Below are 25,190 nucleotides of genomic sequence, written 5' to 3'. Positions count from 1 at the left end.
AGGATACTAGGATCAAAAGGGAAGACGAAATAAGGAATACGAACTTGTCGGAGGGTACTTGTATCGGTCCAAATGTATCACGCTCCTCCCTGAACGCCGTCGAAAAAGACCTCAAACAGATAGCACGGCAAGTCTCAGACAGTGTTGATGTTGTCGATGAAGATGAGAGTCGACGTGAGGCCATTAACATCGCCATTTCTAGTCCGCTAAAGAAAATCAAAGAGAAGGGTGCGAGCAGAAAGACTAAATGAGATCAAAGTAACACAACGGAATGACTTCGAGACCTGCCGCAATTCCGGACGGATTAATTGACGCCGGTAACGTCGCTGGAAGAGACCGAGAAAATATATATAGGAGAGAGAGAGAGGGGGGGAGAGAGGTAGTCAGGAAGAAGATGTAGAAACCAGTTGAGAGTAAAGACTGGAGTCACTTACAAAAATGGAAAAGTTTCTCTTAGGCGTCACTCTTTTAGTGAAGCCTACCACTTCACCATTTGCCACCTGATACAGTGATACTTAAATGGTGCGGTTTTGGTTAAACGGTTTGATTCGGTTTGGTTCAGCATGTTTTAGGATAATTGAATTTGAAACGGTTTATTTTTAAACCAAAATCATTTATTAAAGAATTTAACTCCTCTCCAGGGAGGCGTGCACCCAGGGTGCTGCCAGGAGGCATCTAGCGGTTGAGCTGTGCCGCACATAACCCGACGCATGCCTAGGAATTTGTGCAGCACAGCCCATCGACTAGAAGCACCCTGGGCATTCCCTGCTCCCTAGAGACGATCCTGATCCTTTATTAAACGATTTTGGTTTTAGTTTTCCGATTTGCAAACAATTTTGTCTAAACGGCTTTGAACGATTTTAGTTTTATTTCAAACCGTTGATTGAACGATTCAAATCAAATTGAACCATTTATTTAAATTGTTTCAAAAAATGAAACCTTAATCAAATTATTTAATAAATAGTTTCGATTTGATTTTGACACCCTTACGTCTTACCAGATATGTTGGTACATATGATGAAGGATCCCACACACTATTTCAAAAATTGGAATCGGGTTGATCAAATTGGCCAAGACCGATCCCTATTCTAGACATCCTTGAGCGACCATCTTGGGTTTTTTAGGATCAAATCGTTTGGGTTTTCAGATCAGAAGGATCAATTCAAAGGTTTTGGCATTGAATTGGCAGAGACCGATTTGACCCTCCGCCCCAATCCGAGTTTAAAATATTTGATCTCACATTAATGCCAATGGTCAAATTTTAGCTCAAAATAAATAAGGAAAATGGCTCAAAATGTGATTCAAACTTTTAGTAAAAGTACAAAAATAGAATTAAATATAAAATATAAAACTGACACATTTTGTAATTTTAGCTGACTACGTCATAAAGTTAAAGTTGTATCATTTGTTTGGTCTTTCACTTTTAAAGATATACCTATGTACTATCATGTGACAACCGACAAGTAATGAAAAGTTATATTCACTAAATATGATGACATCTAGATTTTTCCAATGGAAAAAGAAAAATTATCGCCCCAGTACTAGGGGGGGCGGTGGTGTGTGCATCGGGCGGTGCAACACCCCCATGTGTGCACTGTGGGTCCCATCGTGCACACTTGGGTGGTGTTGCACCACACGATGCGCACAGCACCCCCCTAGTACTGAGGGCGATAAGGACCCATGGAAAAAGTCCAACATGTATGTAGAATGCACCATTTATTTTCCCTTTAGTCATTTTGACGTCACCAATGTTGATTTGAAAGTCATTACCAAAAAAAAATTGTTGATTTGATAGTCTAAGTTACAATATATAACAATGAAAGGTCACATACACGAACATATATAAATATGATCAAGTGCAGTAGAGGAAATGGTCCCCTACACTGCTCGAGTGCAGTTTCAGGCAAATTAGAGAATTCCTTTGAAATCTCAAAATAGGAGTGAGGGATTTATGACGAATCACCCCCAACAACCATGACATTGTGTACTATTATACAAAAAATGTTAATTATTACTCTTTTAGGCAAAGCAACATATTCTCATGTGGTCATTATATTTATCATCACCATCTAAAGCATTACAGTGACACAACAACCAAATACACCACCATCCTTTGGATCCCTGTGTTGAAGAAAAATGGTATTCTTAAGTTCAAATGCCACTATACAAATGTAGTTTCTACTATGGGATGATGTTTTCTGTGTCGCAACGCAGCCTACGCCTAGAAACATGGGTTGGGTATTCAGGGGGCAAATGCCACTATACAAATGTAGTTTCTACTATGGGATGATGTTTTCTGTGTCGCAACGCAACCTACGCCTAGAAACATGGGCTGGGTATTCAGGGGGCAAGATGGTCATTTTTCCACCCACCATGTGTTTGGACACTGCCTGCGCGGCTACGCCCCCAGTGCAGAGAACATTCGGCCTTCTACTATATATGCTTATTCTCTTTCTACCACTATTATGTAAGGATTTTCATGGGAAAATGTAGTCAATTGAAGTATAATTGAAACATGTTCCAACTGAAGTCCCTATCTTTGCCATAAAGGAGTACCATAACATGTCAAATTTGTTAATCAATATCAATGATATTGGCAACCAAGAGTGAGTTTTAGTTAATTGATTTGTGTATTGTAACAAATCCCAACTAAAGCAATAAAATTGGTCTAAAATTCAATGCATAAATTTTAATGACTTTGTGCGATGAAGACCATCTATGAGAAGAGGGTGGGCATACCACCACAGTGTACGCATCTGCTTAAATTTTATTATTATTATTATTATTTTATTTAATGACATGGACCATCTGTATACAATTTAATACTCATCAAAACTTTTCTCCCCCTTAAACATATGTAATGCCAATATAAGGGGCAGTGTGTTGATGTTTCTCCCTTATTTTATTAAAGAATTACTTTTACACTACCAACATTCTCTATTAAAGAATTGCTTTTATACTACCAATATTCTCTAATGAATAATAAAATATTGGTATATATTAGTTTTTAGAATATATAATGATAAATTTGAAAGCGAGCAAGTGTATAGGTTGGACGGGCTGTGGTAATATGTTTCCATTGTGACTTTGTGATATGAACAACATTATCTGTGTGTCAAGTTCAATCTAATATGATTTTTCCACATGTTAAAAATAACCAAAGAAAAATGATACATCGTTTTTTAAAGACTGTCTAATACATCATTTTTTAAAGCTTGTCTAATATTTACTTAAAAGTTAACCCATACCCTAGCAACCGATGCGCATGGAGTGGGATTTGTATGTGAAATGGAGTGTATTATAGTCATCAAAACAAAGAAGGCAAAGTTACACCATTGCAACCTAGTGGTTAGGTTGCGGGTTCAAATCTTAAAGTTGTGTACGTTATGACCGTCCCCAAACCTTGTAGTGGCGAGAACCTTGTGCATTGTAAACGCCTTTTTCTTTTTTGTACAATGGCAAAGGAAAGATCTATCTTATTCTCGTGCACCCAACCCTAGGATATGGTTCTTCAGGTATTGGTATCTGTGGCCATATCAGTCACCACCAATACCAATATTGATATGATACAGATACGATACAATATGAATTGGGTCAGCAGGTGAAAATTCAAGAAGGAACCATTTTTTGGATGATACTTCTAAGTCCCGATCCATAGGGATGTAAACAGATCGGATTCGGCTCGGATAGTGCTATATCCGCATCCGCATCCGATGTGCTAAAACGGATACGGACATGGATATGGATCGGATATTTTATCCGTTTATATGTAAATGTAGCTTTTCGGATAACTATAGCTTATGCGTATCCGCATCCGTTTAGCTTTCGGACGGATTCGGATAGTGCTAAACAGATACGGAAACGGATTTTAGCTATTTATTTACACCCCTACGTGATCCATATCGGTATACGGTACTGGTTCAGTGAACCGATACGATACTGATACCTTGATCCATCATGCTCATCCCTGGTGCAACTAATACGAACGATACACTTGACAAGATTCAAATTTAAACGAAGAGAATCAGAGGAGACGCCACCTATCAAATACCTAAACGGTAACTCCCTCCCTCTTTAGTCTTTACTCACTCCATCACACTTTGAAAACTTCTCTCCCGCAAAACATGCCATTCCTAACCGCTCCACCTTCTCAAATCTTTTTAAACCCCAAAAAAGTTGGAGAGCAGAGATTCAACAAAGTGAATTTTGAAATAAAATGCAGCCCTTTATCTCATTTTTCTAAGTATGGAGAGAATGGGAGAAGAAGATTTGGATTTCAAATCACAACTTGTGATAGAGATCTGCTCTTTCTCTTCACGCTCCACTGCCTGCAAGCATCGTGGATTTCAGAATCCTATCAAATCACCATTAATTGATTGGTATCTTCTTCTTCGTGTATGTTTCTTTTCACTCATTTTACAATGAATTCCAACTTTCTTCTGAACTTTTTTCGTCTTGTGCTTTAAGAATTTTTCTAATTTGATCCATTTGATAGGTCGAAGAAGATGCAGATATAGAAATTATTAGGAAGCAATACAGGAAATTTGGTACGTTTGGCCTCACTAGTGAAGTAAGAATTAAAAATAAAGTTCTCTCTTTCTTTACTAGTTTGGTGAGGTCTATTTTCTTTGCAGCTTTGCAACTTCACCCAGATAAGAACAAGCATCCCAAGGCTGAAGTTGCATTTAAGCTTGTCTCTCAGGTGAGATTTTCTCTCTTTCAAGAATGGATATCTACTTTTTGATCCATGACTTACTAGGAAATAAAGAAACATTTGTTTGTAGGCATATGCTTGTCTCTCCGATAGAACAAAAAGAAGAGCTTTTGATTCTGAGAGATGGAAAAGCTTCTGCACTTTTTGCAGCCAACGCTCATCCTCCAAGTTCCCTGGCAATTCAGAAGATAAACTTCGGAGTTCAGATACTAGACACCGGACCAGATCCAACAAGATTTCGCAGAGTATTCGAGAAGTTCGAGACAGATTCAATGAAGAAACAAAGGTGATTGAGAGGTGTTTGAGAGCCACTCATGCATCTAGAAATGAATTTCCAGTCTTTGATCCAAGTAAATATTCGTTCCAGGATTACCCTCACTATAGAACTCGGATCTACAACAAACCGAACGACTTTTGGTTGTTAAGACGTGGAAGGTGTAGTTCCCCAATCTTCGAAATTGGATCAGAAAAGAGAACATCACTTCAATGCAGATCAGCAGCAGCATCTTCAAACAGATATTGTGAAAGTTTCTGTAAATAATTCCCACACATTGATTTCTGTTGAATTCTGATGAGATAGTGCTCTACCCAACAATCAAATCCAAACCCTGGATTCCCTTTTACGATTGTGACTTCTATGCCCATCATTCCAAAGAATATTATAGAATGACCTGGGTGACATTAAATTCGGTGAATTGTTGTTTCTTCTTCTTCTTCTTCTTCCATCCATTTGATCTACAGAGACTGGCTTACATCTCCCACTCTGCATACACAGAACTCCTGCAGTAAATAACTCATTTGATGACCTATGCTTAACTTAAATAATCCAGAGGCTTTATTTAACCTAACTTCGTTGCTACATACAGGGTGAAGCATCCCTACAGGTAGTTAGCAGAGACAGACAGAGAATCACACAAGGCAAAAAATTTCAAATTACAGAAGTAATAAAATATCAAATATGATCATAGCCAAGTTTAAGTACTGCTGCTACAAATACTCAATGAAATGGTTTCCAACTTACATGCCAATATTGTATCTCAAAAGTCCTTTGCCAACAGAAGAGCGCCATCCCAATTGCACATGATTCAAAGTCGAATAAGAGGTTTTTTTTTTTTTTGGTTAACAGTCGAATAAGAGTAGCAGTAACTAAAGTGGCACTTCCATTTCATAAAAATAAATAAAAATTTCATATAGAGTTTTCTCAACTGTTTTGATTTTCCTTGCGGAAACTCAGGTTACACTAAATTATAGAACTAGTTATTACAAAACTTGAACTCCGCTTGCAGTGAATTTATACATTAATCATTTTGGCCCAAAGAGCTCAGTAACTTCAGAATTAAGTCTGAATAAGCCAGTGAGCGATCCATCAAAACTCCTGTTTGTTCCATCAAGAAGCAAGCCTTTTCACGTGAACTTTTCGACTCAGCTTTCTGCTAGCTTGGTATCAGGGACTTTGAAAGAGCCACCATCTATCAAGGGTTGCAACTCGGATTTTGCTAGATCCCGAACCACGGTGTCTGAGGATTCCAAGAAAGCACAAACCACCTTACAACTGCAACCATAGCAATAGAACCCAGAATAAAACGTAATTAGAAGCTATTACCAGGTGTATTTATTGTGCATTTGCTTAAAATTTAAAACAGGAAATCAACCTGTGACCCTGGGCCCACAGTTCACATTTCCCTTCCAGAGCTATCTTCCAAAGAGTAGATGCAAAGGTGGAGCAGTCCATGACCAATTTTCTAATAGTCCTGCTGGAATGAAAATTTTCAAGGACATGCTCCTCTTCTGACTCATCTGATTTGGGCAGCGCTGCAAGAGATGCTATGGCTTCATGCAAGGCATTCAACCTGTCAGCTAAAGTTGACCATAGAACACCACCAGCCCCACCAGTAGCCACCTGTGTATACCAACAGGAGAACTTCAGTAAATGTTCAATTGTCTCCCGCAGATTTTTACAAAAAGAGGGCCAATAATAATTATATGGAAAGAATAAGCAATAAAATGGCTTCATATTTATCTTCCTGTAATTACTAATGAAGCAATTACAATAAGAATGGTTATTTTTTCACTGGAAAATTACACGTACACCCCCTTTACTTTGTCTAAAACAATAATAAACCCAAGGCTTCCAAAAACCACCTTGTACACCCCCCCTCGATTTAGGAAAAAACACAAAATTAACAGTCCATTAGGGACTGGCTGTTAAGTGATGACGTGGGATATAACTTGAACTTGAAATGACTCTTATACCCTTCCTAACACTTCTAACAAACCAATGACCGTCTCTTCTTCTTCCTCTAAACTCTCCGGCACTGCCATGGATGAACTCCAGACCCAGAAGACCCACCTTTGCATCATCGGCAGCAACCCCGCTGCTCACACCGCCACCCGAGCAGAGCTCAAACCCAATTCGAAGGTTGGATGGCCAAAGATGGAGAGTGAAGAAACATTGCTCTATTGGGGCTTCTGGTTGATTAATCCAGAAAAAAGAACAGATTCGAGAGTGAGACAGAGAGGAGTTCATCTCGGGTCTCTACCTAGAAGCAAGAAAAGAGGGTGCGGAGCTCTCCGGTAACCTTTTTTTAGGATGAATCCCATCACAAATATCACAACTCACAGATTTGGTATCTCTTTATCTTTCTTTGAACCATTTTGAGGGTCCAATCCCATCTGAAATCTCACTGCTGACCAAGTTGGTTTTCCTTGACCTCTTTGCTAGCTCGGGGTTTTCTTTCAGTTCTCATGACGCATGTTTTTACGAGTTTGCCAAACTTGAAATCCCTAATCTGAGCGCATTTGTTCAAAACCTACCTGGTTTGAGAGAATTGCATCTTGATGGGGTGAGAACTTGTTCGCACCCCAAAATAGGCATTGGTGTCATCACTTATCATCCACAATCCCTAACCTTCATGTGTTGTTGACTTGAACATATAAATCTCACTTCCACAGTACCAAGCTCTTTGGTGAACCTCACTTCTTTGACTGTCCTTAGTCTCCGGTATTGTGGATTTCATGGGCAGTTTCCAAGCAATGTTTTCCTTCAACCTAGCCTAACGCATATAGACTTGTCTGATAATCCTCTCCTCACAGTTCAGTTGCCTGAATTCCCTCAAGCCAACAGCAGTGCTCTTCGACATTTGGGAGTTGGAGGCACGAATTTCCAAGGTAAGTTTCCAAGTTCAGCTGGGAACCTCAAGTTTTTGAGAATTTTATATTTGAGTTGCAAAATCTCTGGACCAATCCCACCTACTGTTGCAAACCTTACCCATCTTACTGAATGAATCTTTCAGATAACAGTTTCAGTAGTCAAATTCCTTCCTCTTTCAGTAGGAGCTTTCCAAATCTTGAGGAACTCAGGTTGTAATTGGATATGAGCTCTGCACGGGCGGCGTAGATGGCGGCGGTGTGAGCAGCAGGGCTGCTACCGATGATGCAGAGGCAGGTCTACAAGGTCTGGAGAAGAAGAGACGGTCATTTGTTTGTTAAAAGTGTTAGGAAAGGGTATAAGAGTCATTTCAAGTCCAAGTTATATCCCACGTCATCACTTAACAACCAGTTCCTAACGGACTGTTAATTTTGTGCTTTTTTAAAAATCGAGGGGGTGTACAAGGTGGTTGTTGGAAACCAAGGGTTTATTATTGTTTTAGACAAAGTACAGGGGGTGTCCGAGTAATTTTCCCTTTTTTCAATGCTGATGTTCTATTCAGAGATTATCAGCAAAAAGAAGAAAAAATTGTTCTAAGAGGGCCAAAAAAATATCATGAAAGTGGTAAAGCATATCATCTCCATCCACAAACAACAAATAGGGTTTGTAAAAAACTAGAAAGGGTGATAAGGTGTAGCATTGAGTTGGGAAATAAAAGATAATAACCCAGTGGCTACAATGAATAGTGTAAAACAAACTGGAACCAACCAAGTGATGCCAGGCATCACCAAGGACAAAACTCTTGGAGAGGACTGAGTCTTTCAGACAATCCAAATAGAATGGTTAAAAGAAGAATAGTCCGATGGATGGGTATGATATTATAGAACTCTTTACGTTGTCTTTTATTTCACTTTACTTAAAGGGATATATGTTTTTTTCTTTTCTTTTTTTTTTTTTATTTGGATCTAGGTTTGACATTGTAAGTGAGCTTTTAAGTCATAAACCCATGGGGAGTTTAAGTTTTTAACATAAAGAAGGGAGACTGCGAAGAGAGGGGTCAGTTTTTCAATCTTTAGGGCGTAAAACCTATAAACAGGCTGGACATGAGGAGACCAGATTCTCTCTTTTTTTTTTTTCTTTTGGGGGAGGGGGTGGTTAGCAGGTTCCAGATTGTATCATGTACAGGAATACATTAGGGTTGGCAGTAGTCACCATTTTCCTAAGCTATTGTCACTGCTATGCTGCATCTTCTACCACTATTACAATTACAAAATATCTTTTTTATTCATGTGTTTAAAACATAGTTGTCAAGGAGTCGCCTAGGTGACGCCATGACATCTTGTTAGTGTCGCCTTGGATTTTCCCCCCCCCCTCCAACTCCTAGGATCACCTTCACACCGTGACAACTATGGTTTAAAACCATCCAAAATGCAATAAAAATAATGTAAACTGTAATCACTAAAATTTAAATTAACATCCACAATGAAAAGAATTCTAAGGTAACTAAGGGAAGATGCTCACACATCAAGAACTCATTGGGGCCAATGGTATTTGTAAACTTTGCAATGCTCTATCCTCGGCCAGCTAGTATTGGTGGTAACTTCAGGATAATTAATGCAACTTTTCTCAGGCCCCCATTGGCATCACAGAGTCAAATCACGGCTAAGTTGAAGACATGTTGCTTGAAGGAGGAGAGAAGGAAGAAGGCCCATCAACCCAGCCATTTGGGTGGAGTTTAGTCCAGTGATGAGCCCAACTTCCAGCCCATTAAGTGATCACCTAATAAGTTCTTGCATAGGGGAACAGCTAGCTGCAACATTCTAATTTATTTAGTTACTATTTTGAGATGTTGTTAGATACTATATAGACTTCAGTTATTTTCTTTCCTTCTAAATTAAGTAGTTTGCTGTACAAGGCCCCCCAACACACTGTGCGAGCCTCTTTTTTAGCTTCTTAATTTGTTTAACGTTAACAGCAGTAATGTAGGACTGAATTTGAAAGATCAAAAACAGTACCAATAAACAAGGTCTTTTCTCAGAGAAAAAGTTCAGATTAGGGAAAATTCACGTAACATGAAATTAGAAGGTTAGAATGATCCCAAACTTCAATTGAGTTTAACAAATCAATAGGAGAGTGATTGCTGAAAATTAGAACTTAATCCAATGGTGGAATCAGCACATATGAACTAATCCAAGCTGTCCTAGGCGAAGGTTAAAACAGTAAATCTACATGTCAAACCAGAAAACAAAAAGAAGGGTTCTGATCAGCAATCAATTATTGATATATGCTATAAGAATCAGCTACAGTACATCAACAGAATAGGTATGTCGATTGAAATCTCAGACGAACAGTATAGAATAAAGGTGGAATAGGAATCCACAGTAGGAACAGATTGGTCAGAATTGCACCAAACTCGGATCGAGTTTATGATTAGGATGGATGAACATTAGGTCAAAATTTGGAATGCTTCTAACAGTCGGATCGCTCTAATCAGAATTCATGCAAAAAAAGTCATGCATATGAATCCTAGATGAAATAGGACTTAACCAATCCAAGATCAGAATCTGATATCGATTACAGATTCAGATAGAGAAAAAATTCAATTGCAGGAATATGTAAACAAGTCTAAGCTTCCGCCCCTCTGTCAAGTTGTACCAGTCAAAATATTCCTTTACAGAATCTAACCAATTTAGGAATAGATATGGATCTGTCTGTCCAGCAAAGTATAGGAACAGCAATTCGGTCTTCCATTGTTGTCATCTGATCAACCAACTGCTGAAACGTCTTCAACACCCTAGCTATAGGATCAGGTGGATCTAAAAGCCTAGGATTATTCTCTGCCATTGCTCTGATAGCACATAGTGTAGTACTGTATTTGAAAGATCAAAATAATACCAACTACCAAGAACAGAATCAAAAACAGAGAATTTATTCCAGATATTGAAGAATTGCTACAACTCAAAATCAGCAAGTCAGAATAGACTAACTCAAATCGAGTTCAGAAAACAAGGGGTAGATCACTTGCTAAATTCGAAACTGAAGACAACTTGAAGCATCCATTAAAAATAAAAAAAATTTTAAATTACTCGTTAAATTACCGTTTTACCACCAAAAGGCCTTTCACAACTGAAGAAAACTTGAAGCATCCATATAAAAAATAAAAAATAAAACTCAATTGCAGGAATATTATAACAGATTAGAAATCAGAACAATACCTTATAATCAATTTAGTAATTTAATGGTGAATGTAATGTAAGATTGCAGACATGCAAGAGGACAGATTAAACAATAGAATCGATTGTATGGAAGAATGATAGAAACACCCGGGCTTCACACCACAAGGCGGTTCAACTGGATCAAACACCAATCTAAACCTTGATAACACAAGAGAAGAGCAGCAATAGCTTTTCATTAATCAAAATTCCTGCATAATGCCTGGCCTCCCTTACAAACTTACATAAAAGACTTAAAAATAGACTCCTACAGTAAAAGGGAAGGCCAAAACCAATCCTTGAGACCTTAACTAATAAGGTAACCTAAACTGACTAGGAAACTGACTCAAAACAGGGCTGGACTTATAGAATCCTAATTCAGCCTAACTAAAACACTTAATAACAATTAAAATAAAGAAATAAAGTCACTTAACCAACTAATCCCGAATGCCTAGCCTCTACCCACATAATAGGCCCATTACAAAGAAAATCTATTGAACTAAAGGTCCAACACATATATAAACCAACCCAAGGCTTATTTTTAATAAAATAAGCCCATTTAGGTGATTTAACTGCATCAAGCAGTTTATATATTGTACAAGCCTTTAGAGATCAACCCATGATTTAGATGAATGAAAAAAAGCTTGGTAGTTTAGCCATGGATGGTGTGAGATGCAGTGAGAGGTGAGATGCCTTAGGGCTAGTGAGGGACTGATCAAGGCCATAGCCCCCTTCTTCTTCCCCCTTTCTGCTCTATCTTCTCTTCTCAAGTTTCTATTTTTATAACCTACAACCGGTGCTATTGTGTAAGCCTGTAAGGCAGCCGAGACACCCCTGTGTGTTATTTTGCTGCTGACTTATCCTCTACAGTCTGGTCCATTGATTACTCAAGTACCTGGTGGTAGGAGGACCCTCAAGTAACCCTGCGGCACTTGGTTTTGAAGGATTCTTTGGCAGAAACTTCTGGCTACAATATCTCCTCCTGTCCATCAGTTGACTGCCTCCTGGTATTCTGTTGTCCATGTTACAACCTCCCTTCAACAGTGATTTCAATTCTATTCATTGGCTAGAACTCTTATGTGTGTAAGCTGCTAAAACTGTATTTAGTTTCTAGTTTTGATCAAGAGTTTTTACTCTCAATCTAACCAACATCTGTGGCTGAGATTCTAAAGTGTTATTGAGCACCATAAACCCTCCACTTGATGGGAATATGAGCCCCATCCATGGTGCTAATTGGTTGCTATTGTGGTTGATCCAATAGTTGCTAATTTGGGAACAGCACTGTAACTTCAGCTCTGATCCTCAGTTTTGGGGGAGAATTTCAGGGATTCTTATTATCAACATTACCTACTGTTAGTGTCAATTTGAAGGTGTTCTGACCTACGGATCACAGGTTTCACTTAGTATCTAATTATAGCAGCAAGTTGCCATACACAGTAACTCCACTATGGGCACCAATTTGACCTTTGGATTATGACTACATGCTGTGGCCCTGTTACTAGTGTCGATCCCTAGTTCCCTACTGTAGACCCAGTTGTTAGCTCTATCATAACCACCTGTTGCTTCTGTAAATCAAAGGGTTAACTTGCTGTACTACAGTACATTCAATCCTACCATGGGGTTGGGAGTCTTATTTTCTGTTTAGTAATCCTAGTCCCATCATGAAAACCCTTATTAAAGGAATAGAGATTGTGGGTGAAGTAATATATATCATGGTCAAGGAGATTTAGCTTTGATGATTGGTTAGTCATAATCCTTATGGTTATCTATGAAGGTACATGCACTTGATTGGCAAAGCTAGGTCCTCCATTGAAAGGAACTGTGATGTAGATCACAAGTCCATATGTACCTGCAGGAACAAGCCCCAAAACCAGCCCAGCAAGGCTGTGGGATTCGACTTCTGTGAGAGGCAGCCTGGTCTGATGATGTGGCAAGTTCTTGTTGGTTCGATGGAGAATCACCTAAGGCAGCCCCAGCCCAGAGGGAAGCATGAAGAAGATAACAGATCAAGACGGGAAAAAAAAAGAAGTTACTGTTCACGTGAACAGTGATTTGGGGGCAGATATGGACAAGCTGGTGGAGATTGAATGCAACTTTGAAGACTTCTAGAAGACTTTCTAATTTATTTAGTTTCTATTTTAGTGTCCTTCCTTTTGTTTTAGAAGGCTGATATGTAAAGCCTTAGTAGTTTCTATTCTAGTTAGTTTCTATTTACAATAAGTTGCCATTGCCACTTGTTGCTAGGTTTAGTACTTTCTATTTTCAGTTAGTTTCTATTTCAGGAAGTTTCAATTTTCTACCTTCTATTTGTAAGCTTGCCTAAGCTATTAACAGGACCCCTTATTGTAAGGAAGGATCAGGATTGGAGAATAGAATTTGTGGCCAAGCTTGCCATCGGTTATGGGAGAAAATCCATGTTTCAATAGCTGGGATAGCTGCAAGTGAGAGACCCAGGCTGAGAGAGCCATTCCCCTACCCCCCCCCCTTCTCTTCTATCTTCTTCTCCTTTCTTCTTATCCTTTATGTTTTCCATTCATATGTAATAGAAAACAACAATAAAAAAAGAGTTTTAGTTATTTAATTTGTTCCTTATCGTGTTGATCCTGGCTGCAATCAATTTCCCACTGGTTTCCCCGGTTCGAGGTCAACTCTTGCATTAAACTGTTTTGTTTTTGTGGAGAATGAGATCAGCCAACTCTTTTGTAGATGAGTAGGCTAAGGAGTGTTCATGGGGATTCTTTGTACTCAAGTGATCTTCTGACTGTTTAGTTCCATGTGTCGGTGTTTTAGGCATTATCCTACTTTTTGTTGCTGTAAATTAGAGATTGTCTCTTTTTATTGTGATAAATTACTCGCTATTGAACAACACCACCCCACCCCACCCTCCGAAAAAAAATAAAAAATACTCAAGTCAGCGTATATGTTTGACTAAATACAAATCCCAGGAAACAATTTGGTTGAAATATGGATGATCTTGTTCTATCATTGATCAAAGATTTTTCTATAAGAAAAATATGAATCGGATTTTGAAGAAGGGGAAGGAGCCCTCAACGCGCAACAGATAGAGGAGGATTTATTCAATCACATATTTTGGGCCCCAATTGAAAAAGAATGTTTGTCCAAACGCATTTCAAGTAATTGTAGTAAAACCTGACCGTTACAACCCAAATAAAGGCAATATTGACAATAACAAAAAATTACCTCATATATGACTTCTTTGCCAAAATTTGATCGGATTAGTTCTCCTGCATTCTCAATGCATGTAAGAATGAGACTCTGCAAAACAAGTATACTGAAGTTACCAATTCTTCAACACCATATATTTTGCTCGCTGGGCACAATTAAATTCAGTTCTGCAATATCCTGACAACTAATGTTGTTCAGTCCAAGAGGACTTCACCACATGGCAGATAAAGCTTTAAGAAACACTTGAAAAGTCCTTAGAAATAGTTTAATAGCAGATAATATAAAGGGAGAGTCCAACACATGGTTGGCCATATAGTTGAGGTTATCCACAAAATTTGACTTGTGGGCAATTTGTTGGGTCTCCATATATCTAATGGTTGGAATAACCAGATCTCCCATATATGTGGTTCAAATTGGTTCCATCTGGCCAAGCTTGGTAAGAACAGACCTTGCTGCAAGCATTCCCCTCCATAGTTGTCAAGGCGTCGCCTAGGCATCCAGGAGCCTTCATCGCCCCCCCCACTCTTCAACGCCTTGGGTCGCCTAGACGCCATGACAACAATGTTCCCCTCCACCCGTCACAAAAAATAAAATAAAATAAAATAAAATCACACACATACATTCACCCAATAAGGTTAGAGAAGAGAACCAACCTCGGCAAGCCCACTATCTACCAACAATTCAAGTCTTCGTATGAAGGGATCCTTTTTCCCTCCATCCACTGCTTGCAGGTTCTCCTCATGGTTTATATTATCACTGGGATCAGCTACAGCAACCTCTGAAACATTTTCAGACCCATTTTCTCCAGTGTCACCAACTTCAATAGATTTCGCTTGTGTTTCAAAGTCTGAATTTTCACCCTGAAACAAAATTCAAATAAGTTTAGATTAAGTAACATTGATGTTTAAGTAACCAAATAGTTTTGAGAAACCTAAACACCTTTAGATTTACCTTGGTGCAGAGAGATGGAATTGATAAATTGAGGGAAGCCAATTCGTCAGGACTAAAATAACGGTGACAATTTGGATGAAGCAGCTGCAATAATGGGCGCCTTCCATTCTGACAGTTAAAACAGGTTAGAAAAGTAATTAGTGGCATGGATTGCAAACAAGGTAAATATCTGAAAATATGATCAGGGGCATGCTCACCCAAAGATACTCTACAACAAAAATTAACCCAATTCACTGATCCTAATCGATACCAATGAACTTTAGCATTAGCACATATTTTTTGCAGGAAAGACAATTAAGGTCATCTAATTAGATTGATTTTTGCTCTAGCAGTTCTAATAGTTTGGGACTATCAAATTATAGGTACATGCATTCATCACCCATATCTGCCCCCAAAAAATAAAGGATGTGTTACAAAGCACAATTTCAATTATATACCTTATCCAAAACAAGCTCCTTAAGCATATTTTGTAACTCACGGACAATAATCTGTCGTAAGAAGGGTTGAATTGGAAACTCATATTAATAACACAATCACACAAGCCAAGAGAACTATGAAAAGCATTGGTCGAGCAACTAACCTTTGTAATAAGCTTTGTATCATCAACTACAGAAAGAATGCAGATAAGCACCTGAAAAAGAAATAAAATAAGATGAAATTCACACAAATAATTAATGAATAAATAAAAAGATGCAAGCATAAACCTTATTTTAAAAGACAATGGTTACGATTGAGCCACAAGGGAATGCACAGAGCAGTGTCTGTATGTGTGTGTCTATAGAGAACAAGAAAAGTGACCAATAACCACAATAATTCTTATTTCTCACTAATATTTCTCTGCTGTAGTGCTGTTAAGACTAGACTGAATCAATTGAAGGGTGTAAGCAGCAAAAGAATTTTCCATTAGCCTGACATTGCTAAGGAATGTAGTCCATACAGAATTTAACAGGCCAAAAAAAAAGGATGAACAGAAGGAAAATAAACAAATGATCCTAATGTTCCAAATAAGAGTTCCATACCATGGTTCCACATTGATCCTGAGCTATTTTCCCTATGTGACCTTTCATGCCTTTGATTATTTTCTTTCTTTCCTGAAATCAAAAGACAAAATTCAAAGTTAGACAAAGTCATGATTCACTGTGAAGAATTTAATTCCAAACTTCTATAACTAGTATAACAAACCTTAGCACTTCCATGTTTAACACATAGGATGCCAACCTTCACTCCATCTTTTGTATGGATCATTCGAACAAGGAGTGGTCCAGAGAGTTGTTGGATCACATCTGTAGCAGAGGACTTTAAATGAACTTGATTTAGAAATTTATCAGCACCAAGCACTGGAAAACACAAACGCATCTTAAGGCAGATCGTAAGAATCAAATAAGGCTAAGCAATACCTTGTCAGCAATGCTGAAGTATTCCACTAGTGATCTGTGTATGATAGAGTGGTCCACTATTCCTTTCTCAAGAATTGGTTGAACTAAAGAAGTCATATGTCGTATCACAGAAGCTTTTTGTAGTCCTAGTTTAGAAATTAAATCTATTAACCTGATAAAGGGAGACAGTTGTAAATCTTAGGGAAGACCAGAGAATAGAAAGGTTGATGAATTCAGAATACAATCAATAACCGAGAGAATGCAAAGCTACAGGATACAATTTTCCTTTTATCATTAAAAAAATGTTTGCCCTTTGTAAAACATTATTTGAATTCATCAAGCTTCTCAGTAGCCTGCCCATTCAACTAGGTATCAAAGAAAGAAAACATCTAGAAAAGAATAGCTAAATAAGCTGAAAAGTAATCTTGCATCAATTCAGCATTTAGAAACTTTTGCCTTTTATAAGTGAGAGAATTATAGCAAAGGGCCATATTATTACACAAGAAGTTTGTGTCGTCATCTAAAAAACAGTAATTGCTTTCACATTTTCAAAATTGGCAAATATGATTCCCAGTGACCACCAATCCCATTGGTGGAAGAGTGGATTATAGATTAAACTGATAGATGTAGAACCACCACCCGCCCCCAATCATGCATTTCAAAACAAGGTTCGACCACTGATCAAACTAGCAGTGGTAGCTTGAGCCTCAGGATGCTTAAAAGAAACAGAAAAGTGGAGATGAGTAGATGACTTAATAAGCTCAATTCAATTCAACATCTCCACATGGAACAAACAAGCGACGGGCCTTTTGAAATTAGGCTAGCTGTACAGCAAAGCAAATGATGATTAAAAACCAACATGTAGCCTGTTAGAGCGCATGTGTCTCGGTTGGAGGTCCATGGACCTCTGTACCATGGGAATATGTTCTTCTCTAAGTAGTTTAGATTCTTATTGTTTCCTATTGTAATTAAGCTTTAGTTTCCCATTGTGATTTAGTCTTTAGGAATAGTAGACTAATCACAATAGGAAACTAAAGCCTAATTACAATAGGAAACAATAAGAATCTAAACTACTTAGAAAAGAACATATTCCCACGGTACAAAGGTCCATGGACACCCATGGACCTCCAACCAAGACACTTACACTCTAACATAGCCGACATGGAACAAAGTCACCCTCATGATCATCTGCAATAGACATACCACTTCAGAAGTCACAGAATGAAGTAACACTTTGAGCAATGGTAATAGAAACACACCCACCTCCCCCAACCCAACACCTCACAAGGGGGATGGTAGCCTCCATTTAGAATATGGACAATCATGGAAAGCCTTAGTGTTGACCTGACTCTAAAAGAAGGTGCCACCCAGCACCTGAGGAGTCACCCTCATGATCATCTGCAATAGACATACCACTTCGGAAGTCACAGAATGAAGTAACACTTTGAGCAATGGTAATAGAAACACACCCACCTCCCCCAACCCAACACCTCACAAGGGGGATGGTAGCCTCCATTTAGAATATGGACAATCATGGAAAGCCTTAGTGTTGACCTGACTCTAAAAGAAGGTGCCACCCAGCACCTGAGGAGTCAGCAGTTACTGTAGAATTTATTCTTAACATTTATTCATATATGGATCCTGGCAACTAAACAGGAAAACTAGAGAGGGAGGGAGGGTGAATTCAAGGAAGAATACAAAATCGTCTGTTTATTTTATCAGTTGAACTCCATACCTGCTCTCTTTAGTTGAGACCAAGTCCTTGAACAATTGAAGCTCTGTAGAATATAACTCCAATAGAAGCCTTTGTTTCTGAGGCGCATTCCCCAATTGGTATGCTTGTTCGATAACTGCATAGTAGAAAACAGTGGCAACATCCAAGGATTAACACATGAAAAATTTTAGAGGAAAAATATTTGCTGAGAAACTTCAAAATTAGCTAAGTTTCAAAAAATGAACAGACAAACCTTACTGATAATCGAACTTATATCACATAACACCCCAATCCCTACTAGGCCCGATTAGGTCAACTTAGCCAAGCCTTTTCATAACTACATTCAGTTAGCTACATGGATCCTGTTTCATTATTCAAACCTGTTCGAAGCCGTTGCTCCAATTTTTAGTTCAATCCACCCTTAAATGGAATTAAGCAGAATCTGGTATGAATTGGCAAATTACATACAACATGAACAAAGTCATTGTGAACTAGGACTCCAGAGCAACCACTGACTAAGAAACCAACCAATATGTAGATATAAATAGGATACAACCAAAATAATAATAAGGCAAATGTTTCATGTACAGCCGTGCATGGTGCACGGTCGTACTTGAAACTGCTTGATGCGGATAAAACACCTTTTAAAATACCAAAACCCACGCAACCCTTGTACACGAAGCTTTCGATTTCCGAAAGCCGTACACAAACCCCTTCCCCTAATAATAATTAGATAAAGAATATAGGGGCATAGAACTCATGAGCATACTATAAAGTTATGGGAGAGGGTTATTGAAACCCACCTGAGAAAAGAAACTACTATTTCAGAGAACCAATTTGGTTCCATGCAAGGAAAATCCATGATAGAAGCTATTTTCTTACTTAGGAGGTTCATGGAAAGATTTAGAGAGGGTAAGATGGATCTCCATATGATTTCTATTGACCTCGAAAAGGCTTATGACAGAGTCCCTAGAGAATTAATCTGGACTATACTAGAGAAGGGAAGGGTTTCAAGTAAATACGTGGACATAATTAAAAATATGTATGATGAAATGGTGACTAGCGTAAGAAATGTGGGGTGTCAAGGTAGTGAATTCCCAATTACAATTGGGTTACATCAAGGATCAACCTTAAGCCCTTATTTTTTTACACTTATCATGGATGATTCAAGAAGAGACATTCAAGATGAGGTTCCTTGGTGTATGCTTTTTGTTAATGATATTGTTTTGGTGGATGAGACAATGACAAGGATTAACACCAAATTAGAGCTATAGATACCAACCTTGGAGTCAAAATGTTTTAAGATAAGTAGAACAAAGATGGAGTATATTTACACTAGGACGATACCATGAGGTGGTGAATATGGATGAGATGGAGATTCCACTAAATGATAGTTCTAGGTATCTGGGCTCAAACATACATAAAGAAGGTGATATAGAGGATAATGTTGCTCATAGAATTAAAATAGGATTGATGAAGTAGAGAGGTGTGTCTGGAGTGTTGTGTGATCAGCGTATTTCTTTAAAACTTAATGAAAAATTTTATAGGATTTATATACAACAGTCTATGATGTATTGTGCAGAATGTTGGGGAGTTAAGAAGCACCAAATAGATAAACTAAGTGTAGCGGAGATGAGGATGTTGAGATGGATGTGTGGTAAAACTAAGAAGGATAAGGTAAGGAATGACTATGTTAGAGCTGACTTGGGAATAGGTCTCATTCATGATAAGCTACGTGAGAGCCATTTGAGGTGGCGTGGCCATGTGCAACCGAGGCCTTGGGATGCTCCAGTACGGAGGAGTGATTTGATCCGAATTGAAAGAACTAAAAGAGCCAGGGGCAGGCCCAAATTAACCATAGGAGCAGTGGTGAGGAAAGACATGCATAGCCTAGGCCTTGTTTCATGTATAACTTCGAATAGAGCTGATTGGAGAGCAAGGATCCATGTAGCCGACCCCATTTAGTTGGGATAAGGATATGTTGTTTTTGTTGTTGTTTGAATAAGATAAAGAATATACGTATATATGTCCACCCCTCTCCCATTCCATCCCATCCCACCAAAAAACATAAAAAGAAAATAAATAAATAAATAAAAGGCACCAAATAAGCTACGTGAGAGACGTTTGAAGTGGCATGGCTATGTGCAACGGAGGCCTTGGGATGCTCCAATATGGAGGAGTGATTTGATCCAGATTGAAGGAACTAAAAGAGCCAGGGGCATGACTAAATTAACCATAGGAGCAGAGGTGAGGAAACACACGCATAGCCTAGGCCTTGTTCCATGTATGACTTCGAATAGAGCTGATTGGAGAGCAATGGTCCATGTAGCCGACCCCATTTAGTTGGGATAAGGCTATGTTGTTGTTATTGTAGTTTGAATAAGATAAAAGAATATATGCATATATGCCCACACCCCACTCCCAACCCCATCCCACTAAAAAAAAAATGATAAAGCACCAAATAAGTAATACTGACCAACAGATCCAACCATGTGGCGAAGAAGAGAAGCAACATGTCCATGAAGGGAAGAGATGAATGCTTCCAACTGCTTCTTAGAGGCTGCAAACACGACCACGGTACATAAAGAGATCAGAAACCTATCAAGTTCACTTCTTTGTCCCAGTATTTCACACTTGAACCTACCATTGTCTAACATTTTCTTCACCAGATGTACTGAGTAAGTGTTACATGCCATGGTAAGAAAATGCGGGCGGAGCTCCTCATACACGTCATCTCTTTCAGATTGTGAGCAGTATTTAACGCAAGTCTAAGGTGCAAGGAAGAACACAATTGCAATTTAGTATGAAAGAGAAGGGATAAACCAACACACTACTCAAATGTAGAAGCAGCACGCAATCAAAAAAGGATTAGATATCACCTGCAGAACACGGGAAGAAACATGGGAGCTTGCTATCTCAGGAATTTTGCCTTTCATCTTTTGTAGAGCTTTAGTTATCAGCCTAACGTAAAAACAAAGTCAACAATGTTCACTGATAATAGAACTAAGCCAATATGTAAGTTTAAGATATAGTAGATACGTTGATCTCTCTTCTTTGGAGATGTTACGGCGCCTCATCTTTTCCCATAGTGATGCAAGTTCCTGAAGAGAAATATATAGTTAATTTCCGAAGGGCTCAACCAACTGAATCTCTAAAGGTATTCATGAACATTTTAAACCATTGATAATATGAACATGCAAAGGAAGTCATGCTCACTTGCTCAAGAGTGTAATGTCGCTTCCTCTTCTTTTTCCTCGCTTCGGCCAGTTCCTGCAATGAATCAAATACCAAATTAAATTGCACTTTCTAGCAAAATTTAAAAGCCAAATCACCAAATCTCCGTTGCAGGAGAAAATAGAAATGCAACATGTGCCACCGAACAATATGAATCTCCAAATTTCCGATCAATATAAACGTCAAAGCAACGTTAGAGACCAACCTTTGCCAGCAAACGACCTTCACGCTTGGATAGAGGTTCTTTCTTCTCGGGAAAATTACTGGATTTATCGGATTTGGAGAAGTTAAAAGTCTTTTTCGCTCCCTTAACTGGAAGTTGTCCAGGTTTCGACGAAGCGAACTTCGGCGAAAAATTCTTTTTCACTACCTTACTTGGAGGCTGTCCAGGTTTCGACGGAGAGAACTTTTGCTTCTTAGGAGTTGTCCTTTCACCTTCTCTGGGAGTGCTCGAAATTTGCTTTCTTTTCTTCGATTGGCTGCGGTCCTGTTTGTCCTTCTTAGGAGTTGGCCTTTCACCATCTCTGGGAGTGCCTGAAATTTGCCCTCTTTTCTTCGAATGGCTGCTGCCATGTTTGTCCTTCGCCGCCATGAGAGGATTGCCGAAGCTTTTTCTTCTCTGTTCCGCTCTTTCCCGGTATGGAACTCCAGGGTCTGTAAGAGTCTATCTCAGTATCAGTCCTCCGCTTCTCTGGGTTTTGTAAAGGGTTTACACTTTTCCGCACCTTGGGGCCGTCTCGTCTCTCTACTGGGTCGACCTAATGAAATGCTAGGGTTCCGGATCCGAATTGAAGCAGTCGAAATCGATCTGGATCTACTGGAATCGCTGAGGATTCGGTTGGAATCTGTCCGAAATCGTAGTGAGAAGTTTGATCGATTTGAATTCGGCCGATCCGATTCCGACTCTTTAGAATCCCTTGCACCGGTTAACAAGTTGTTGCAGAAAGCCTGTAAATGCGTATTGTTTATAAGGATAAAGAGTGTAAATGAATATCCGAAAATCCAAATCTGATTTGCTTCTCTGAATCCATTTAGAGATATTTGTATTCGTTTAGAGCTCTTCGGAAAAAAATCCAAATACTCTCATAAAAATCTATCTAGAAAAAAAAATCTGAATACTTAATAATTCAAAATTACGTAAATAATGATTTTGATGATTTTTTAAGATTCAAATGGTTCTATAATAAAAGGAAAAGAGAATATGATCTAAGAAATATGGATTGAGAGTGAATTGTATCCGCTAGGGGGAGGAAGGTCCGGGTTGTACAAAGCAAAGATGTAAACCGATGGTCAAAAATCCAAATTCGATCCGCATCCAAATCCGTTTAGAGGTATTTGTATCCAGCCAAGGAATATCTGAATCCGATCACATTTGATCCGCATTCGAGCCGAATCCGATCCGCTTACATTCCTAGATAAAGCGGGATCCTGGGTCACTTGTAGGCAAGGGTGTCAATCTATTTCGGTCTTGTTAAATCCGTGCCCAAAACCCAGTTTAAATTCTGGTCTGACCGGTCCGATTTAAACTTGTGTAGAGTAGTCGGCAGAGTACTACAGGGAGTTGTGGGCGATGATGCTCAAGCCATCTCACAAAATCATCGACCGAACGACAGATGAAGCCGTCAAGGATAGGTTCATCAACAAAGATAGGGGAAATTTGTCGAAAATAGAGCATTCTGGGCATTCCCTCCACAGGAGGACCCGCAAGGCCCGTATCGATTCCCTGTACCACTTTCCGACAATTGGGGGTAAGTCATTACCCACATGTTCTATTATTATACAAACATCAAGTGGGCTTAGGATTGCAAGATCACCCTACCTAGAAATAAAATCTGGCACATGGGCCTAAGTGAACTCTAAAGCCAATAACCCAAAGGGCCCTAAAAATAAGACCTATCCAAACAAGCCCTAGGTAAATAGACCTAAGTACTTAGATCTACCCCAAACACACTCTGAGGCACAAATGGGTAAAGTAAATAGGAATCCAAGGATTCATTATTTACTTCACCAAGAGGAACCCTAAAACGAATTTGAGAGGAAGAGAAGGAGAGAAGAAGAAGAAAGAGGAGAAGAAGAGGAAGAAAGAGAAGAAGAAGGCGGGAGGAGCACCCTTTCACCTCACTTCACCATTGAAGGTACACTCTCCTCCATCTCAATTTCTCCCTCTCTTTGTTGTCTTTGGAAGGGATCATGGAAGAGTAATGTCCTCCCATTAATGGAGTTCTATCTACCAATGGGGAGTGCCATCAATAGAGGACATTAATGCTTCCATTCTTATACTAAATGAACTATAATGGCTTCTTTGCTTCCATCAATGTTAACCTAAGACCATTTAGGTAAACCCTAACCTAAGAACTTGTGATTTAAGATTTTCCTTTGGGACCTTGAGCTATACCTACATGGCTGTGTGTCAAACAACTCATGGAGGTTTGATTTAGCATATCTTCCCTTCTTGTGCACCTCCATGTACCAAAAACCCCTATTATGTATGACGATCCATCAAACCCAAGGGTTTGTAGATCCATGTGATTGGAACCTATGAAACCCTAACTTGTGGTGCCCCTCTTGACCAATAGATCATAAAGAGCCATTGGTATAACCCATTTTGGATTAAGAGATAAAAATCACAAATCTAAGATGGCTTTTGAGACTCAGGTAGACACTGGAAGATGCCATCGGGCACACCGGAAGATGAAGCCCAGGTGACTACCTTCTGGTCTGAAGCCCTCCATCTGCCGGTTCCTCTCGGGAAATTACCGGAAGATGACACCGAAAGATGGGTGCAGGAAGTCCATCTTCCGGTGTCCTATTTTTGGGTTTTTGAAACCTTATCGACCCCCTCCTCTTTTGAACCCCTATGTGCGGGCAATTTATGCATTTTAGTGTAATCTTAGGGCACCCAAGCTCAGAGGCCGTAACACGTTCTAGAATGCCAGACCTCTATACGCATAATCGGCCTGAATCTCAAGGTGAGAAAATCGAATACCCCAACCTACTTGCATTTCATTATATGATTGTCATACACGTACATGTATGTTTACTTATCGAAAAATCTATTGTTTAATGATGGAAACTCTTCCATGTTGAGTGTAGACACTAGGTTGCACTTTACTTTTAATTACTGATATGATGTGATATTTGACTGAGAATATGGTGATGTATATTGTGAATGACAATGTTATACGATTTGACAATTATAGAATCCATATGTTATAGTGTACGTACACCACTAGACAGTAGGTGTTGTGGCTAGGCATTGCGTACCCAGTGTTATGACCCTTGCCAACAGGGGTTTGCGTGTTGGATGATCCCCCACGGAAAAACCAACGATTCTGATTGAGGACTGGGATTAGCGATTCCGATGGAGGACCGGAACCGTGGCAGTGGGGTTAACCTTGGGGGTTTGCTGGGTAAACCAACGATTCTGGTTGAGGTACTGGGACCAGCGAGTCCGATCAAGGACCGGGACCGACAGGCTCCCCACGCAATTCGGGTTTGACATCCCCGGATAGGCCATCCGGGTGAGAATGATGGAGGGCCGGGGATGCTACCTAGGGTGTTGCAGTAGCACTATACTTGGCTTAGAATCAGAGTTAGGTGCACATTGTTTATTGTTTATTTCATCATGAATATTGTCATCTATGCATGTAGTAAC

The 25,190-nt window shown here is 39.2% G+C and overlaps 3 protein-coding genes across 8 annotated transcripts in view; 1 reads left to right on the top strand and 2 right to left on the bottom strand.

The window, feature by feature from the left end:
• The window catches only part of LOC122658045 (fumarate hydratase 1, mitochondrial), a 44,162-nt gene extending 43,761 nt beyond the window's left edge, over positions 1–401 (bottom strand). The window contains exons 1-2 of one of the 4 annotated variants that reach the window (XM_043852905.1): positions 285–401; positions 45–206 (exon numbers count right to left, since the gene is read on the bottom strand). In XM_043852905.1, the coding sequence (XP_043708840.1) occupies positions 45–196 (152 nt within the window). In that variant the 5' untranslated portion in view covers positions 197–206; positions 285–401. Of the gene's footprint in view, positions 1–44; positions 207–267 lie in introns of those variants that run through there. The other 3 variants (XM_043852907.1, XM_043852906.1, XM_043852908.1) reach the window with 3 other exon arrangements.
• Positions 402–4,096: 3,695 nt separating this feature from the next.
• Positions 4,097–10,475, top strand: LOC122658049 (dnaJ homolog subfamily A member 4). Its single transcript, XM_043852914.1, has 5 exons — positions 4,097–4,395; positions 4,496–4,547; positions 4,635–4,702; positions 4,785–5,134; positions 10,443–10,475. The coding sequence occupies exons 1-5, from the start codon at positions 4,246–4,248 to the stop codon at positions 10,450–10,452; spliced, it is 630 nt and encodes a 209-aa protein (XP_043708849.1). The 5' UTR covers positions 4,097–4,245; the 3' UTR covers positions 10,453–10,475.
• On the bottom strand, positions 6,042–22,229 carry LOC122658042 (pumilio homolog 24). 3 transcript variants are annotated; one of them, XM_043852900.1, is made up of 18 exons: positions 21,906–22,229; positions 21,741–21,842; positions 21,518–21,571; positions 21,341–21,402; positions 21,181–21,262; positions 20,946–21,069; positions 20,778–20,861; positions 18,323–18,437; positions 16,609–16,759; positions 16,394–16,507; positions 16,231–16,302; positions 15,792–15,842; positions 15,649–15,699; positions 15,206–15,319; positions 14,914–15,120; positions 14,276–14,350; positions 6,367–6,614; positions 6,042–6,266 (listed from the first exon to the last, which is right to left on the bottom strand). In XM_043852900.1, exons 1-18 carry the CDS (start codon positions 22,125–22,127, stop codon positions 6,137–6,139), a joined length of 2,058 nt encoding a protein of 685 aa, XP_043708835.1. In that variant the 5' UTR covers positions 22,128–22,229; the 3' UTR covers positions 6,042–6,136. The 3 variants fall into 3 exon arrangements, with proteins under 3 accessions (XP_043708835.1, XP_043708833.1, XP_043708834.1); XM_043852898.1 differs by having other exon boundaries at positions 21,741–22,229; XM_043852899.1 differs by having other exon boundaries at positions 15,212–15,319; positions 21,741–22,229.
• Between the last annotated feature and the right edge of the window lie 2,961 nt (positions 22,230–25,190).

Source organism: Telopea speciosissima, chromosome 4 (genome assembly GCF_018873765.1).
Source record: "Telopea speciosissima isolate NSW1024214 ecotype Mountain lineage chromosome 4, Tspe_v1, whole genome shotgun sequence".
Taxonomy (NCBI): Eukaryota; Viridiplantae; Streptophyta; class Magnoliopsida; order Proteales; family Proteaceae; genus Telopea; species Telopea speciosissima.
Note: the sequence above shows the minus strand (reverse complement) of the source record. Positions and strands in the feature narration are given on the sequence as shown.

What these genes read in the sequence shown, in the direction of transcription:
- LOC122658049 (XM_043852914.1), top strand. Translation starts at nt 4,246, where the DNA reads ATGGAGAGAATGGGAGAAGAAGATTTGGATTTCAAATCACAACTTGTG. An exon ending in ATTGGTATCTTCTTCTTCGT is followed by an intron (nt 4,396 to 4,495) that starts GTATGTTTCTTT and finishes TCCATTTGATAG; the next exon opens with GTCGAAGAAGATGCAGATAT. An exon ending in GAAGCAATACAGGAAATTTG is followed by an intron (nt 4,548 to 4,634) that starts GTACGTTTGGCC and finishes TTTTCTTTGCAG; the next exon opens with CTTTGCAACTTCACCCAGAT.
- LOC122658042 (XM_043852898.1), bottom strand. Translation starts at nt 22,127, where the DNA reads ATGGCGGCGAAGGACAAACATGGCAGCAGCCATTCGAAGAAAAGAGGG. An exon ending in AGGATCAATGTGGAACCATG is followed by an intron (nt 15,843 to 16,230) that starts GTATGGAACTCT and finishes TTTCTTTTTCAG; the next exon opens with GTGCTTATCTGCATTCTTTC. An exon ending in GCAAAGAAGTCATATATGAG is followed by an intron (nt 6,615 to 14,275) that starts GTAATTTTTTGT and finishes TGGTATACACAG; the next exon opens with GTGGCTACTGGTGGGGCTGG.